The 18,542-nt window shown below is 43.9% G+C and overlaps 1 protein-coding gene across 1 annotated transcript in view; it reads left to right on the forward strand.

Annotated features, from left to right (window-relative positions):
* htr2cl1 (5-hydroxytryptamine (serotonin) receptor 2C, G protein-coupled-like 1) overlaps positions 1-5,698 on the forward strand; it is a 47,139-nt gene extending 41,441 nt beyond the window's left edge. The window contains exon 8 of the mRNA XM_076092373.1: positions 464-5,698. Coding sequence (XP_075948488.1) covers positions 464-1,036 — 573 coding nt within the window. The 3' untranslated portion in view covers positions 1,037-5,698. The remainder of the gene's footprint in view (positions 1-463) is intronic.
* The last annotated feature ends 12,844 nt before the right edge of the window (positions 5,699-18,542 follow it).

The following is an 18,542-nucleotide window of genomic DNA, read 5'->3' on the forward strand; positions in this document are numbered from 1 at the left end:
TAATACTGAAGGAGCAGTATTTAGAGCTCTGTGTGCAGCGTTGTTTATCACTAAATGTACTAAGGTAAGACTCGTCCTTCCGGTGGTTTCACACGTCTCCTCTGAAATGGTGAGACGAGCTCGCGTTATCAAATCCAGCCAGACGCTTTGAGCAAACGTTAAAAAGAAGAAGCTTGAAGCGTTGCCTGAGTCAGAGTGCTCGGCGGCGGTGGCTTCGCCAAAATTCTAATTCACGCTGGATGAAGACCAAAGCGCTCTCATACCTGCAGCAACACCTTCAAATCCCAGCAGCAGTGGCAGCAATGATATTAAGAAGAGCATCTATGTGTGTATGAAGCATGAATTCTGATCAGAGAGCGTTTAAGAAGCTTTTAAAGAGGTTTTATGAAGGGGAGAAAGATCCATGTTTTCTTTTATTGGCGTCTTTTTAATTCACTTTCCCTCTCTTCTTTCCTCTCCTCAGGTCCTGGGAATCGTCTTCTTCCTCTTCCTCATCATGTGGTGCCCCTTCTTCATCACCAACGTCACCTTCGTCCTGTGCCGGGGCTCCTGCAACGAGTCGCTGCTCAACGACCTCCTCAACGTGTTCGTGTGGGTGGGCTACATCTCCTCGGGGGTCAACCCTCTGGTCTACACCCTCTTCAATAAGACCTACAGGAGGGCCTTCTCCAGCTACATCAGGTGCCGCTACAAAGTCGGCGCCAACGCCGCCGGACAGAGTTGCAAAACCCTCCTGGTGCCGCCGTCGTGCTCGTCGCACGCCGTGACCCCTCTCCTGCTGGGCGGTCACGGGAAAGCGGGCGTGGACCGCAACAGCAACTTTCGCAACGGCGGGAGGGGGGACAACGGGAGGCTGGCAGTGGACCTGGACGACGTTACGGACGACGAGACGCAAATCGGAATAGTGTCGCAGAGCCTCTCCGATTGCCACAACGCCGGCGCGCTCTCGGAGACGGAGCTGGAGACGGAGGCGGAGCAGGAGCTGTCGCTCATCAGCTACAGCCCCGCCTCCAGAGAACACACCAGCAGCGTGTGATCGCAGGCTTTCTTTTGTTGTTGTTGTTTGACGGTTCCCTTTTTTTTGTTTGTAGCCTGCAGACGCCGGGACGAGCAACATTATTGTTTTTTTAATCGACGAGCTGGGATTCTGGATGCTGGGTACTTTTATTGTGAAAGGACTCGTTTGGGTCGAGCAGCCTTATCCCCAAACTGAAGTGTGCAGAGAAATCAGATTAGAAGGTAACCTCTGAGGCGAAAAGGATTTGGAATGAAGGCCAACGTTTCAGACGGGTTTTGTTTTCTATTCGGCGTCGGAATGTTGGTTTTCGGGTGAAAGCATCCGTTAAAATGTGGTGTACTTCACGGGGGCGACGGTGCCAGCTGAGACTAAAACAGAAGCAGGACGTGAAGAGCTTCTTCTCTTTGTCAACCGGGCATGAAGTCCAGCGGCCCCTCGACGGAGTCCCACTGACCTGAGGTCACAGAGTCGAGGTCAACGGGTCAAACTGCGACTTCGAGCCTTTTTCGCAAAAGAGTCCAAATCCAGTCCGAGCTCCGGGTTTCACGTGGATTCTCTCCGCACCGAACCAAAAACTAAAACCAAATCTATTTTTGTGCCGGGTCAAGCTTGACAGCAGCAGTCATAGAACAGTCATAGAATATATGAATGAACCTTTCCAGCATGTATAATCAAACTGTTCAGCTGACAGAAGTGTGGAAACTTTTCTCAAGGCTGCAGTTGAAGTTTGCCTGCGAGCACCACGATGAAGGAATGTACACCGGTCTCCGGTGGACTCACAGTGCCATCTGGTGGTCGTCACCTCCCTTTGAACAAGGGGCTAAAAAGAGCTAAAAAGAAAACATGGCGCAGGCCTCCGGTCCAACCCAGCTGTCAGGCTCTTGCTTCTGATGACCAATACAACCCCTTTGTAAAGAATCGAAAGTCCCAACTTCTCGAGGTTTCTACTGACAATAATGAAGAACATATAACGGAGCAATCTAAACAAAAACAAGTGAAAAAAAGGTTTTAATTTAAAGGTGCACAAAGCTTCCTCAGATGTCATTCTATAAAAAGAACAAGATATAAAGATTTCATGACATCAGCCTCGGCTCACCGTCATTACTGTCATCAATTCAGTCAAACAATAATATATGAAACTCACTTTCCAAGATCTTCCTCAGCTGTGATCAAATCACACTCGCCTTTATTTATCCAGAATCACATGAATTAAAGAAATGTGTCTGTATGTCCCCGTGTTTCCCAATATCTAACGATACACGTTGAGCGTTGTCCTACACGTCGAGCCAACAGTCCGCCGCCTACTTAATATACATATCATGTAATCAGAGTATTCACGTCATCTGGGCCGTTTGAGATTTAAATAAGCTCCGTCAGAGCCCTGGTGTTATATGTTTGCTGTGATGAAGGGTTTTTAGGATAAAAAAATGGCCAAAATCTCCAAGAATTACAGTTTTGATCGTCCAAACTCTCCGATCTCCGACCCGAGTGTGACTCAAACAGCTTCAGATTTAATCCGTTGCATAAAACAGACAGAAAGTCAATAAGAGACGGACCTCTGACTCTGGTCCTCGAACCTCCCTCCTCCCACATCGTATATCGACATCCGACGCGTGATTCCTTCACTCTGCATCTCCATCAGCTGAAAACATCTGCAGTGTACCGCCGTGGAAGTTTACTCAATATATTGTGTGGGTTTTTTAAAAAGGTGGCAAATTTAGATTTCTTAGCAACAAGAGATAATATAGGAGATATAAAGCTGTAACTCGTATGCGTCCGGTGATCGTAGGCTTAGTTCAATAGAGCTGAATGGTTGTGTTGTAAAGGAAGTCCGTTGAGAAAAGCAGCGTTTTAAGAGATCACTTAAAGGGGCACTCCGTTTATTTATCCAACGTCTTCTGTGTCTCCGGAGGAGCTCTCCAAAGTTCTGCAGAAAAATAGCCCTGTTGATGTTCTTCACTCTCACAAATAAAGGTACTAACTAGAACCATATTGGGTTCTTCAGCTTGTCCTCATAGGAGTTCCTGGTAAAACCTTTTGTAAAGGTTCCACCAGAAAAGCTTTCGGCAGGATTCTACCGAGAACTCAACACAAAGAGTTCTACCTGGAACCACTTGGAAAGGTTCTACCCAGAACCCCATGTGAGAGGTTCTACAGAGAACCCTTTTATGGCGCAATGGTTCCAGACAAATCTTTCCACCTTCTAAGGGTGCCAACAAGAACCCAAGAACAAGCTGGAGATCTGAAGTTTGATAGATGTGAGCATTTAGGAGGCGGACGGTTGAGGTGCATTATGGGAATTGTAGTGTTTCAGAGATTGAGACTCAAAGTCAGGATATCTCAGCCTCAGCTGCTTCAATTCTGACCAATCTTTGTTTAATCTGTCTCATGTTCGTCCCTTAATCGTATGAAAGTGTAATACTTAATATGCGGAGTGCCCCTTTAAATGCAAAAAGATATTGATTAACACCGTTCACCTTATCAAAGTAGATGTCACTTTCCCCAGTGATCAATATTTCCTTTTGGTAAAACTCCCGTCAGCCATAGGACAGCCAAAATTACAAAAACCTGAATGTAAACCCCCCTCCCCCCCTTTTTTTTGTTTTTTACCCATAATCCCCCTCTCCATGGTCAAAGAGCAAAGATCAAAGCCTGCAGTGGACCGATTGAATCCAGAGCCGGAGGTTTTTTGCAGTCACCTCTGCATACAATTAGAATGAACCGTCATTCTGTTCTGTGCGTCTCTGTGCCATTTCTCCACCATTTGTGTGCTGCAGACGAACACAGGTGGTCAGTCGCACCACGTTCCTCTCCACGAGGTCTACATGAGCTAACGTCTGGCCTGCAAATACCGTGCATGTTTGAAGTGATCAAGGTCAAAAGGTCAAAAAGGTCCTCTCTGCCTCGCTCAAGTTTCATTTTATTTATTTTTGTTCTGTCTTTAATACTGAATAAAGCGCAGGAAGGGAAGAAAGAAGCAATCGACAACAAAACGCACATTACGAACAGCTTGCGATTCCCGCGAGCATTTTCATCTCCTTCAAAATACCAACAATACCAACACAAACAAGAGAAGGAAGAACAGAATAGAGAAGAGTGGGTGGAGTTTGATCCATCCAGGTGTGAGGCCAGCCGACTCAGTACGTCTCAATGTGATAACTGTGTTCCCCGTGTACCCGTGTGTGTCCCAGGCCCGGCTCAAATTGCTCTCTGAGATTGATTCAGTAACATTGAATCGGGGTCGTCGCTGCAGATGTCAATCCTGTCCGGCTCGCGGTCCCAGAAAAGGTGAAAGAAATCACTCTGAGAAAGTATCTGGAGGGATTTCAGCCGGTAATTCGATCCGGGCCTGGTGTGTATAGAAATAGTCAGAGCCGTCTATTGACAGAGTTTCGTATTAATACGTTTGAGGAGCTCTGATTTGGGCTTTTATTCCCTTCTTCAGGACGTCTGCAGACGTTCTTTTGTGCAAGAGCTGCTTCATGAAATGATTATAGTGTATTTGAAAATGTTCTAACTCTATGAGGGAGATGTTTCATGCACAAGCTTAAAGGGAAATAATGATAACAATAATAAACTTTATTTATGTAGCACCTTTCATACAGGGGGGAGGGGGGGGGAGTAACAAAGTGAAGGAACGAGATAGTGAATAAAAACAGAATGAAACATGCAAATACTGCACGATAAAAACCAAGCAATAAAACAAAGGAACGTGTAGAAGATTGAAACAAAGGAAGAGGGGCAGTTAGTTAAAGGCAGCGCTGAATAAATACATTTTATTGTAGTTTTAAAAATGCATTTCTTAAAGCCTTGGGTAGAACATTTCATAGTTTTGGCACGTAGTTAAAAAGAGGCTGAGCTGCCGATTACCTTATTTGTGTGATAGTTGAATGAATCTGGAGCCAGCCGACAGTTAGCCTAGCTTAGCATCAACACTGGATACAGGGGGAGGAGCTAGCCGGGCTCTTTCCAAAGTTAAACTAAAACTTTAAATCAACAAACACTCCACTCTGTCACTACACGGCTCTGAGACTAGCCTGAGCTGCAGGTTGTTCAAGAGTTTGGCAAACCCGACTTCTTCTTCGTCAAACGTTTGAACTCTTGAACGCCCCCGGAAGGTGTCGGAACCCCTTCTCTGCTCGTCTGCAGGCCGGTCTGTCCGGTTTGTCTCGCTCTTGTCTGATCCGGCGCTCGTGGGTTAGCTCTCTTTCTATGTGTTGAACCCTCTTCTGTTATGCAGTGGCTGTTTGTTTTTTTGTTTTTTTTATACCATTTTAATTGTGAATGTTTGTCATTTTGAGTTTATACAATGATTATGCCGTCATCCACACAATGTATTTTTTTTTTTCTGTGTGATGCTGCTATTTATTTATTAAAATATTATTCTAATGTGTGGACAACTGTCTTATTTGTACATTAAAAACAGATATTTTTATTATTTTTTTGCTATAAACCTTTTCTTGCTGAAGTCTCCAAACTGTCTTTCTGAACTTACTATAAAAACAACAAACGATGGTCTGTTTCTATAGAGTTATTCTTAATGCTCGTCATCGGAGCCACCGGGTCGGATTCTGGTGCAATCAGATGACATCATGCAGGTTCACCAGAAACTCCTTCAGCTCAGACTCCAGCAGAGACTGTGCAGTGAAGTCTTGCCTTTATTCATCATTCAGACCCACAATGAGGCACAACAGTAAACAAAAAATCACACACACAACCATCTGTAAACTGCCACACAGCCTCCTGGAGAAGTCCCACAATGCACTGCAAATAACAAGAAACACAGCGTGACCGTTTCTTGCACTACTTCGTCTGTTGTTCTTCATGCCTTTCTATGCAAGCTTAGATTTTAAAAGCAAAGCGTTTCTTTCCAAGTCTCTTGTTTGCAGCGGCGTCACTCAAATCAGCACCACGGACAGCGACGGAGGAGATTTCAACGTTTCAAACACGAGGCAACAGCGCCGCTGAGTGGTGGAGCTGGGAAACAGCAGGAGGTAAACTATGGTTTCTGCACAGCACTGGTCTTACTAAAATAATAATTATCCCCGATATGTTTATAGACTAACACCTTGTTGATATGTTGTGGGGTTGTTAGGGTAAATAGGTGTGAAAGATGAGCCTAGATTCGAGTCATAAACCACTGTATTTACTGTAAACTAGTCCGTAGGCTAGACTTTCTTTAAATTAGAGATGCATGTTGGTAATGCAAAGAAAATGATGCAGCTGCAATACTTCAGACAAGTGAGTATTGCGTTCATGTCGACATATTTGCAATATGTCTCTTCAAGTGCAATGTTATTCATGGTTTGACATTTCTTAATCATAGAGTTTATTCAAAATAGATTCTGAGAATGTCTTTAAAGGCACCTTTAAGATCACACACTATATTTAATGTGTCCATATATATCGGAGAAAACCTTGTTTCATCGCGTTATCGTGTCTATTTAACATATAATCATAAAGGGTCGAGTGACGTCAGTGAAATGAGCTTGTTTATCTGCAGTTAATGTTATTTTTTCGTTTAATAATTAAAGTGAAATGAGCTTCTCATCCACACACACGTTTTACACGTAACAGCCGCATCACTACAGGCTGGCAGCGTCTCAAAACCCTCCGCCTGCTCGCACATGCTGCTCGGTGGAGTGGGCGGTGGCCTCGGCTATCTCCGGAAATAGTCGCCTGGTTTCGGGCGCTCATGCGCGATTTCACCGATTTGCTGCATCTCGCTGGTTCGTTTGAGCGGCGTCAAGCTAGCGCGAGGTACCACCAGAAACACCAACGGTTAAGCTGTTTAACGTTCAACATAAAGTCCAAACTGAACTATTATCTCACTATTAAACAATTGTGCGGTATGTGAGCTACAAACAAATCTGTTCACACCTCATTTCGTCCAAAATGTCGCCTGAAAGAAACAAACATTTACCTGCAAAAGGTGAGAAATTAATTTAGTTAACGTAATGTTTTAAAAAGAAAGCTTGTGACCTAAAGCTACTATAGTTTTGTATAAACTTATCGTCCGTTATTTGTCTATTTAAGTTAGTAATTGAACCGTTAATTCTTGTCATAGTCTCCCTATTTAATGGACAATCACATGCTTAATTAATTGCACCTGGTAAACTGTCACCTGGGTGTGTATTATTTGCAATTAAACCAAAACACAACATTGAAATATAGGCTTAAGTCAGCTGCATATTTTAACCATAAATGCAAGTATGTAAGTCGAACTTTCAACAGTTTATTCTACAAATTTAATTAAACGATTCTTAGTTTTACTTCTTGTTTAAAATATAAATACAGATGTTTTATTGTAGTGCACAAAGAGCACGTTTTAGGCCATGGTGGAGGAGGGACATCTTATTATAGATTAAATCTATTTATATAAAAATTATATTTCTGGTGTGTGTTAATTTGGCAGAGACAATAATGATAATATATATAAAGGATGTGTATATATATATATATATATGTATGTATGTATATATATATATATATATATATATATCTGTATGACCATGTAGCTGAAGATAATCTACCTATCATCCCTGGTTATGCTTTTAAGATAAAATAAAATAATATAATCCTTTAATAATCCCACAGCGGGAACATTTACAGGATTACAGCAGCATAGTGGATAGTGCAAACAAGAGACATAGTATTATAAATAAGTGATAAAACCGTAAAGAATATTAAAAAAGCAAAAAAATCCACAATAACTAAAAATGATATATACAGACAGAATAAATACATACAATGACGACACAGTTCATGAGACATACTAAGGATAAAAACAACAGAACAGACCGAACTGATTGTTTGCCACTTGTTGGGTAACTTTAATGTAGACTTTTATTTTGAAACGCAAATCGGAAGTTGTGCTTCTTTGCTGCAGGCTGCCAGCTTGATGCTCGTCAGGTCGACGGACGCTGCCTTGGAAACGACATAAATCCAGTCCACGCAGCTGGGTCGCGAGCAAGGGACCCAGATTTTCCTCACTTCAAAGGCTTCTCCTCCTCCTCCTCTTCCTCCTCCTCCTCCACCTCTCTCTCCATCTCTCTCTCTCCATCCATCCATCGAGCTGCGAAGATGGGCGACCTGAAATGAAATGCAGATCAACGGAGAGAACCATTTAAATAAGCGAGAGAAGAAGAAGAAGAAGACCGCAGCCAGGTAAATCTAATTGGATTTTTAAAATCTGCTTTGCACGTGACAGCGATGGTGTGGAAACATGCCTCCTGTGGGAGCGCGTACGTGGAGGGAGGGCGCGTTTGTTATTGTTATTACATTGCGCGCACACACGCAGAAAACACGAATAGAGAGAGAGAGAGAGAGAGAGAGAGATGATGATGCATGCTTACTAATTGGCCTCCATTGCTCTGCAGGCTTGAAGCTCTTTTAGCTCCATTTTAACGCGTGAAGCGTCGTTCCCAGACGCGCGCGTCAGGTGCGTCTCCTGCAACAAAATGTCACCAGTGTGGTTGAATGTGTCGTGTGCTGGGTGTCGACTTGGAAACAGAGCAGCGGGGGCTTATACGGGGAGGTGTGTGGAGGATTAGTCTGTCTGTCTGTCTGTCTACCGCTGAAATAGCGTGTTTTTCATGGGATTTGATGTCGCGGTAATCATAAGAAATAGCCTGAAATGTGTTTGTACCTGCACCCTGTTCCCCGTTAGAAATCCCTGTCGGTATCTATATTTGAGGACATTCAGAATGCATTACAATCAAATGCATGATGTTTTTTAAATGCATGCTGAATGGATACAGTAGGGCATTTTGCTTTTACCCATCTCGTTCTGCTGTTGCTGCGCTCCGTGTTGCCTCCTGTTGCTTACCTCTCTGCTTGTTGATTCCTGCTGGAATCGGAAGTCATGTAACCTCGGGCATTTGTGCCAATTATGATACTACATGATGATTTACAGGAGCTGCAATGAGCAGATGTAGAGGAGGGAGACACTGTTTCCATCTCTTTGTTAACGCGATATTGCAAGAAGCTACAGTTGCAATTTCAAGACGTTTGGGTCCAAGATATTCTGCCATTTTGAAGACTAAAGAATTATTCAATACCTATAATTATCAGCAGTCCAACGCTACTAAATTTCCCTAAAACATCTCTCTGTTTCCAGATTAACTGTTGAAGTATTTCCATATTTTGTTGACATAATGTAGACAGCTTTCGGGTTTAAATGGAGCAAAAATCGTTTGTTGAATACTTGCAGAGCAGGTTCTTGTAATCAGGTGACTGCCCTGCAGAAGCGCCCATGAGCAGGGCACTGGAAATGTCGATAGCAATGTTGGAGTGAGGCCAAGGGACTGTTAGACCAAGTGGTGCCGCCGGCCATCAGACCCCGCAGCACAGTGTAGCATTAAAGCATGGTGGAATTAGCAAAGCTCGCTAACCTCTGTACTTAAACATGAAGCCACAAGAAGAATCTAGCACAACTTTAATGTTATAATAAAATAAACTAGGATGTAAATGTGACGGCTCTGCGAATTTAAACAGCTTTTTAACCACCAAAGATGACCACTGAACAGCAACTGTGTCCTTTCACATCTACAATGGTGATTAGATAAGTGTGTGTGTGTGTGTGTGTGTGTGTGTGTGTGTGTGTGTGTGTGTGTGTGTGTGTGTGTGTGTGTGTGTGTGTGTGTGTGTGTGTGTGTGTGTGTGTGTGTGTGTGTGACAGTACAGAGTTGTATTCATAAGAGACGGCGCTCAGACTAGCTTGCTCTGATTCCTTACGTAAGCGAATCATCGAGGAAGGAGGGCGAAGAAGGCTCAGTGCTAAATAAGCATACGGTGCATAACTACTCGCACAGTAACAGTAACTTATGTTTCTTAATTAATTTAGGGAAACATGTTTATTAACCTTCTTACCAAAGTTAGATGAGAAGATTGTTTTCTCTCCCGTGGTGAATGTGACATTAAAGCTGGTTTTATATTTCTTTTTGTGTTTTACAAATTCAACAAACACGATAATTCTGCAAAATGTAGAGGGGTGCTGGTGGGCGGAGCCAACTAAGGCTAGTGGTTTCCCTCTACGTCCAGTCTTTATGCTAAGCTAAGCTAATGGCCCTGGCTTGTGGGCGGTATCTATCTTTGCATCTATTGCATCTAACTCTAGAAAACAAAGTTATATCCTGAAATATGCAGCCATTCTTTGTGATGATTAATTATTTACTTTGTGAAATGTATTTAAATTGATATAAATATGTACCTTTTGAAACACAATGTACTGCCTTCGGGAAAAATTGCGTGATTGTGATTGTAAATACCTCAAAATTTAGGAGTAAAAATCCCCGTGAATAATATGTTATGTTCTACTGTGAGGTTGATGGAATATCGAGGTACTTTGGTGGTTTTATCGGAGAGGTTTCGGGGAGTAAATACATAAAATATCCACTTTATAATTTGAGAAATGGACGCCCTGCTCTGTATGTTTCTTCTTCTTCTTCTTCTTTCCTTTGCTGGAGGTTTAAAGAGCTGCAGGTTCATTCTGAGCCGGCTGCTGAAGCTCTGAGGATGATTAGCATTCCAGAGGCGAGCGCTGTGTTTTCACAGTGATCTGTATTTCAGGAGTCATCCGTGCTGCGTCCCTGGGTAGAAGGCACATTATGCATATATATATATATATATGTGTTTTCCAGATGCACGGAGGAGCTTGTTCTGTTCTCCGGCCTCCTCTTTGAACCACATCTGGTGGCTTTCTAAACGGTTCCAGGTGACAGGAAGTGGGGATTCTGATTGTATCATCCAAACAGATCTCTGCCTTCCTTTTGTCTCGTTCTAATGCTTTGAATCAACTCTAAAGATACGCGCAGCAGCCTCTTCAGGGTGCACTCAGACTCTGTGATGTGGCCACTTAAGAGATCCACTCCCCGGGTTATTCATCGTGTGAAGAACCATCCGACACATTGAATAGGATCCGTCTGTCACGAGGCTTCCATGCAGTGTTTTCTTCTGCTCTACTGAGTTGATTGGACCGTAAACAACACACAGACTTCACCAATTCCCATAAGCATTATCGTATTGTTCTACAAATAGAACTCGTCTGCCGCCAGAATAACATTAAAGATGCTATAACAATATACACGTCGTGACTTTAAAGATGCAGATGTGTTAGCTGGCATGTCTACTTCTCTATGTTTTTTAATTATTTAGATAGAAATGATAGCTGCGCTCGTCACTGTTCCTTTTCACCCAGCTGCCCAATCACAGTGCAGTAGAGGCGGGACAAAAGATGTGATCAAACGTGTTTTATTATGAGTACGTTGTGTTCTTATTGCGTGTGTTACGCTGCTCGCTACCCAATCCGTGCATCCTGCCCAATGCTACATTGTGTTAGCACGTTAGCAGCCGGGTTTGTTTGGTTTGACCATTCTGGGCTACCGTAGACACATGGCGGTGCAACAATGCAGAGGACCTGCTCCCTAAATAGATACGAAGGGCTTATTCTACGCTAAAGAAAACACAATGATACTCACGAATAGTATGTTACATTTCTGTTAATAGATCCCCCAAAATGCTGCACACTGTTCCTTTTAAAACCAACGTTCTGTGATTTACTCGCTTGCATCTTTCTGCTGGTATTCCAGCTGCATGAACTCTATCACTATTTCTATTTCTTTGTATCTGCTGCTGGCAGCGCAGCCCGGGTCCATTCATCATACAGTTACTTCTGCATCACCTCCCTTCAGGTACAGACAGGAAGGTGGAAACCACTCAGCGTCATTGCTGTCAGGAAATGTATATTTTCTAACCCAGCGTGTCTGTTGCTGCTGGGAACGTTGCCAGGCCGTGCACCGCCTCTCCTCCACCTGGTCGTCTGACCTCGCTGCTCTGAACTGCGTCGGCTTTTGTTGTCTCACTCTCGGTGTGATGATGCAAAGTGCAAGCGAGGCCGGTCTATTGACGACTCGTCGGCGTGGGTGTTACACGGCACAATGACACCGCTGCTGTGTGTGTTTCCTCTTTGTGTCCGTCGGTGCTTTGTGTGAAGCCAAAACTAATTCTCTTAATGCCGCCGTGTGAGATTTATTTGAAAGAAACACAAAAACAATCACATTAGAACTCGTCTGCCATCAGAATAACATGAAAGATGCTGTAAGATATGTACACATGGGGACTATAAAGATGCAGATACGTTAGTTGGCGTGTCTACTTTTATTTGTTTGTTTGGTTTAGTGTTTTTATCATTAATTGCAGCCGGTCGGTGCCTTGCTCAGAGGCACTTCAGTAGAGAGCATGCTTCCAGATGTGACGGCTTCCTTAAACACTCTTTATAGATCCTCAAACCTCCCGAGTCTTGGTTGAGAGATTCTCTCTTGAATACTGCTGGAACAAAATCATGAAATTGGAAGTCATCACATTCAGCTTTTGGAGCTTGTGATCTTTTGTGCTCACACACACACACACACACACACACACACACACACCTCCTTTCTCATAACTGTGGCTCTGCTCCCTCTGCAGCTGTTGAGGAAAGCGATGACGTAATAAGGATGAAAAGGGAAACATTACAGCTACAAATGCTTTTGAATTTGAGGGTTTTTGAGGCAACGTAGCCTCGTGTGATCCAAGCTGATCCAGGGGGCCGAGGACCATCCACAGTGGATCGATACGTAGAGTTCTTCTCCTCTCATGCTCGTTGGAAAGATGGAGAGAAAACAAGCTCATTTCTGGGAAAGAACGCCATGTTTTAAAAGATGGAGGTTGTATCTCCTGGAGTGGATTCTGGGCTCCACGCAATATTTCTAAATGGATTCGATTATTTATGTTGGCGAGCCTTTGATCAGATTCAGCCGTACACTCTGACAGCACCTCGTGATCTCACTGGTTCCCTCTGTCGGTCTCTAAACTGGGAGCAATGGAAACTAGGACACACGGTGTCACATCTCATCTTTACCGGCCGTCATCCCAGTGTCCAGGCCCCACTGTCCACCGTGTGTGTGTGTGTGTGTGTGTGTGTGTGTGTGTGTGTGTGTGTGTGTGTGTGTGTGTGTGTGTGTGTGTGTGTGTGTGTGTGTGTGTGTGTGTGTGTGTGTGTGTGTGTGTGTGTGTGTGTGTGTGTGTGTGTGTGTGTGTGTGTGTGTGTGTGTGTGTCACATGGTTTTGCCGGATGACTTGTTGCAATCGTGCTGAGGTCGACACTTTTAATTGTGGGAGACGGGGCCACAGAGGGGCGTGAGGAAGCTATACATGGTTGTACACACACACACACACACACACACTGCATTCATTGGCTGTGGCTGACCTGTTCACTAACCACATTAGCAGAAACCAGAAATGGAATAGAATAGATATTTTGTGAAGATCTTCAGCTTCTTTAAACTCGTTTAACGTCTTAAATAGAAATATAACTCGTAGCAAAGCTGCTCTTTTAGCCCTTTAACTAAAACACTTATCAGGGTTTGTCATCATGTCATATAGTGAGTGACATTACAGTCTTAAAAAAAGTGCAATTGTATTATTAAATATGCTGGTGGCACCACAAACGTCTGTTCTATTTCTGATCCAGTGTTTGAGATGAGAACCAAACGGCTTCATGTTTACTGTGAATCACACCTAAATACATCATAAAGATCAAGATCATCTCAGATTGTTATCCAACCAACAGTTTCCTCTGATATGAAATATTGTTAAAGAGCTGAAACAACCTCTCAGGCTGTTGAGTAAAAACAGATTCACCACCATCACAACAACCGGGTCACATGAACTGACATTGAATCACTTGGATTGGTTCATTTACTTTGTGCATTAAGGCCAGAGCTGAAAAGTTAAATAACCTGTTTTTTAAAATTCTATTTGTTGCCTGCAACTCTGTTTGTTTTTTTGCGGTAAACTCCACCCGTCTGACACGCCCAGTAGATCAAAACAAATACCACTGATTAATCGCAAACACCGTTTTGACTACCAGGAGTGTGTGTGTGTGTGTGTGTGTGTGTGTGTGTGTTCATCATTGTGCCTTCAGCTCTTTTGTTTCACATGTTTTATTCACCGTTCATTAAAGCGTCTGTTTCATTACACTTCATCTGCATTCCCCCTCAGTGAAGAGGTACTGTAGACACACACACACACACACACACACACACTGGACACGATGAAGTGACTGGGATCTCTTGCAGAACTTCAGTGCTCCGATGTAAACTCTCTCAGCTCTGCTCCCATCACTTCATTATCCAGCCAAAGATGAAAATACTTCCAAAGAAACCATGACAACAACTCCACAGAGCTTGCTTCCAAAAAATAGAGAGAGAGAGAGAAATCTCTCGTCTCCTCTCTCGCTCCGTTTTGCATAATTTGTTTTTCTGGAGGATTAGTGTGAAAGGAGGAGGATGAGGGGGGGTGGGGGTGTGCCATCGTAACTGTGATCATTTTGTACAATGGCTCCTCACCCAAGAGCAATCAAATACACACTTCAAAGAGAGAGGAGCTGGAGTCAGGAGGGAGGTGGAGAGCTTAGGATGGAGGAGAAAAGGAGGCCAGAAGGAGGCATGTAGGGGGGGTGTAGCGGTTTAGATTGGAATGATCAGTCTGGTTTCGAGCATCAAACACAACTGGATTTCTGACACAAACAAAATAAGACAGCGAGATGTTTCCTACAGCGCAGTTCTTGTTGAAGTCATTTTTTATTTTATTTATTAAATATCCGCTTTGTTCCGTTCTTCACTCGCTGATGCCTTTCTGTTTGCCGACACGTTGGCGTACGACCAAGCCGAGAGCTTCCCGCAGATCAAAACCAGAGTAATCCTGACTCACAATGAAGCATCAGCTCACTCTGTCTCACTCTGTCTCACGCTGTCTCACGCTGTCTCACTCTGTCTCACTCTGTCTCTGTCTCTCTCTACTGACCCTGCTGGTCACTAGACAGAATGCAGCTTTAAGGGGCTTTAGTATTGTCTTCACTTTTCAAATCCAGGTCTGGGAATCTGATCTGAAAGGATCGGTGCAGCTCTATTTAACATAACAATACCCAGGGTTTCACACACAGTATAACCCTCATTAAGCCTCTATTGTGCTGCTGCCTTTAATTCATTTACATTAACTAGTAACCTAATAACCCTCTTAATTATACGCTCCTGTGTCATCCACACAGCGACGCTGCTCGTGTTAGTTAGGCTGCATGTGTCACACAGCGCGGTGCTATCAGAGCATCACAGAGGCAACACGGTTTTATAGTTTTAATTCTGTGTTGCAGATGTTTCTGTGACATTTTAAATTCTCTTCAGACGTGGATTATTAGGGTTAAAACAAAGGGATCAGGTGCAGCGTTGTGGAGCTGGTTTGGGACTGTGAATGCAGGCGTTATTAAGGGAAATCTCAAGATCAATTTGTGTCATTTTCATGTTTTAACCACAAGGTTTGAGGTGCAGGTTCTTCTACGGGTCACAAGAATTCAGAAGTTCTCGTAGCCTTCATGAAACTCTTTTAAAAACCACACATGGGATCGTCTCTCGAGCTCAGGGTTCAATCTTAAAACCATCTTCATTCTCATCTCAGTAGAGAAGTACCATACAGCACCAGCTAGCTGTGCATCAGAGGGAATACAACTCTGTCCCTGGTGCAGAGTATCCTCCAATTATCACATCGTCTCAAAGAATCAGTGGTTGTCATTTAGCCGTCAGTTAGTTACAGTAGAAGGCGGATTAGCGGTGATTATACGGGTCCCTCCTATGGAGCGGGGGAGGGGAGGGGATGCTAACTCTTCCCTCACAGCAGACAGACTTTGCACAGTGGGAGACGTGTTTGTGTGTTTGCACTTAAGTCTATATGGCCGAGCAGACGGAGCAGTAATAGCATTAGCTGCTGCTGTCCACACGGCCTGCAGGAATGATAAATACCGTCTCTCTCTTCGTCCATCTGTCTCACACACACACACACACACACACACACACACACACACAGTCCTGCATGTAAAGCAATGCACATCAGAACTGCTTCTACTTAATTATAAATCACAAACTGCATTAGATATTGTATGGCACAAAGTGAATGGCTTAAGACCAGACAGTCTATCAGACAGTCTATCAGCAGTCTCCAGCATCTGGAGTCTTATCGCTAACGGCCTCTGATTGGTTGATTCGTGCGACTGCAACCTTTCTCTGCAGTGCCCTTAAAACAGTCTCCATCTTGTCATGAATCTATTTTTCCAGCGTGAAGGTGTCAGACAATACAATCCTCTGGAGGCCTAATTTTAGATTTAATGTTTCCCTGTTCCCCTTCTCTCCGTCTCTCTTTCATACTATTTTCAGAGTGGCGCCAAGTGCGAGTGTTTCTCTCCTTCTCTTGGTGTCTCCTTGTCACTAGTGTGTGTGTGTGTGTGTGTGTGTGTGTGTGTGTGTGTGTGTGTGTGTGTGTGTGTGTGTGTGTGTGTGTGTGTGTGTGTGTGTGTGTGTGTGTGTGTGTGTGTGTGTGTGTGTGTGTGTCTACATCATTTCATTCATGTACCACTACATCATAAACCCAGACTTCATGAACCTCAACGTCTAGCATTCCCTCGTCTCGCACCGTTATCTTGCACACATTCTCTCTCACACACACACACACACTCTCACACATAAATGGGGGGATACCCGCTCTGTGTCGAACACCGGGGGGGGGGTCAGAGGAAGAGATCTTCCCCCTCACTGGTTTATTAATGAAACCAGGCGGAGAGAAGATCTAGAGCGAGAATATACTGGGAAAAAGGTCAGGAAGATGGGACAAATAAGAGATGAAGAGCAGCTATTGAGGATGATGAGGGTAATGTATTATTAAACAGTGGCGGTGTTAGATTATTTACTACAGCTGGAGGAGGGAGGAGATGTTCTCACAGTCTCAGGGAACTCTTTTTAAGGCGAGTCTGTGAGATCTGAGGTGTAATTGGACGTCAGAAGCTGTTAGACGAAGAGCTGGAGAGAGACGGAGACGTAAAGAGGACAAACGAGTCACCTTTTATTGAAGCTGGCATGTGTGTGCTTCAGTCTGGACAAAGAACTTTAAGGACCACGTGCACACACACACACATGCACATTTTGTAAGTATGTAGGTTCACATCGTTTTGGCAATGAATCCTTGTGTTGTTGTTTACTTCCTTTTGTCTTCGTCCCTCCGAATCCTGGAAATATTAATTGTGCCAAACAATATATCAGAAGCGTGGGAGCGAGTTTCCAGAGCGCTGACCTGTAACACACACACACACACACACACACACACACCTCCCACGAGCACATATGTACACTCTTTTCACATGAACGCACACCGAGAAGTCGCACGTACTTTAATTTCTGAGGCACACACACACACAACCATGGCCCAAAAATAACAAGCGTGTCCCACATAAGAGGCTTCACTCCGAGATCTGACGTCTCTCTCTCTCTCTCTCTCTCTGTCTCTCTCTCTGTGTGTGTGTGTGTGTGTGTGTGTGTGTGTGTGTGTCATGAGGAATAAAGAAGGGTCAACTTCCAGTCTAAAGTCTCCATTTAATGCTGAATCTACAATTTATTGCCCGTTTCTTGCCATTTAGTTGATGATCACTTATCCCCAATTTTTCTACATAAAGCTACTTAATTTTTCTGTTTTTTTTCCCTCAACTGTCAGAATCTTCCCAACCCTTTAAAGGGACAGTCCACCCAGAAATACAAATGTGTCCTTTAACCTGTCGTGCGATTGATCAATCCGGATGCTTTTTTGCAAGAAGCCGAGTGCCATCTCGGCCCATTGTGTTGGAGAGAAGGCAGACATCTCTTCAACACTCCCTCCCCCATTAAAGGGTGTTTTCTGGGGGGTAGTTTCTCCCTTTGAGGGTCCAAGCGCAGAGGAAGGCGTGTGCTCGACAGATTGCAAAGCCCTCTGAGCCAACGTGTGATATTGGGCTCTACAAATACATTGAATTGAATAGAATAGAAATCGATAAATAGTTACACATTTCCACATAAAATGTTCATTCTTTCAAATAAAATGGTCATATTCAGAATACTAGTGGAACATCAGTGTGCATATAAAGCTATAATGTATCATTGTCCATTGTGACTCCATTATTCTGATAACTGAGGCTCCTCATCAGACTAACTGATCTATATGTAACTCTTCCCTTGTGGCCTCTCAAACACCACACACACTCATTCTCTCAGTTGCGGCTCGTTAGCACCGTTCAGAAAACGCCTCATTTGATTCTCTGCCCGTCTCAGCCGCATTGACACAAAGCTGAGCGACTGCGCCCTACGACGGACATGACACCCCCGCCTCCTTCAGGATTCGCAGCTAAACACCAACCAACCCCCCCCCCCCCCCCCCCCCCCAGCTTTCTTCTTCCTCTCCTATCCGTCAGGTCGGAGCTGTAATGTCGCAAATTGTACTTATTATAATGAGCCACAGCATGTTAACAAATGTCAGAGACGCAGGGAGACACCGTTTTTTAGGGATTTCAAGACAATATTTAGGCCTTGATGTCTTGAAACGATACAGGAAGCGGTTCTTTTTAAGGCTGATTCTCACCATCAACCAATCGTCTCTCCTTCCTCTCTGTCGTTTTCCTCAGGCGTAGACCAGC

Source organism: Anarhichas minor, unplaced genomic scaffold, assembly GCF_050575085.1.
Source record: "Anarhichas minor isolate MPS153535 unplaced genomic scaffold, ASM5057508v1 ptg000016l, whole genome shotgun sequence".
NCBI lineage: Eukaryota > Metazoa > Chordata > Actinopteri > Perciformes > Anarhichadidae > Anarhichas > Anarhichas minor.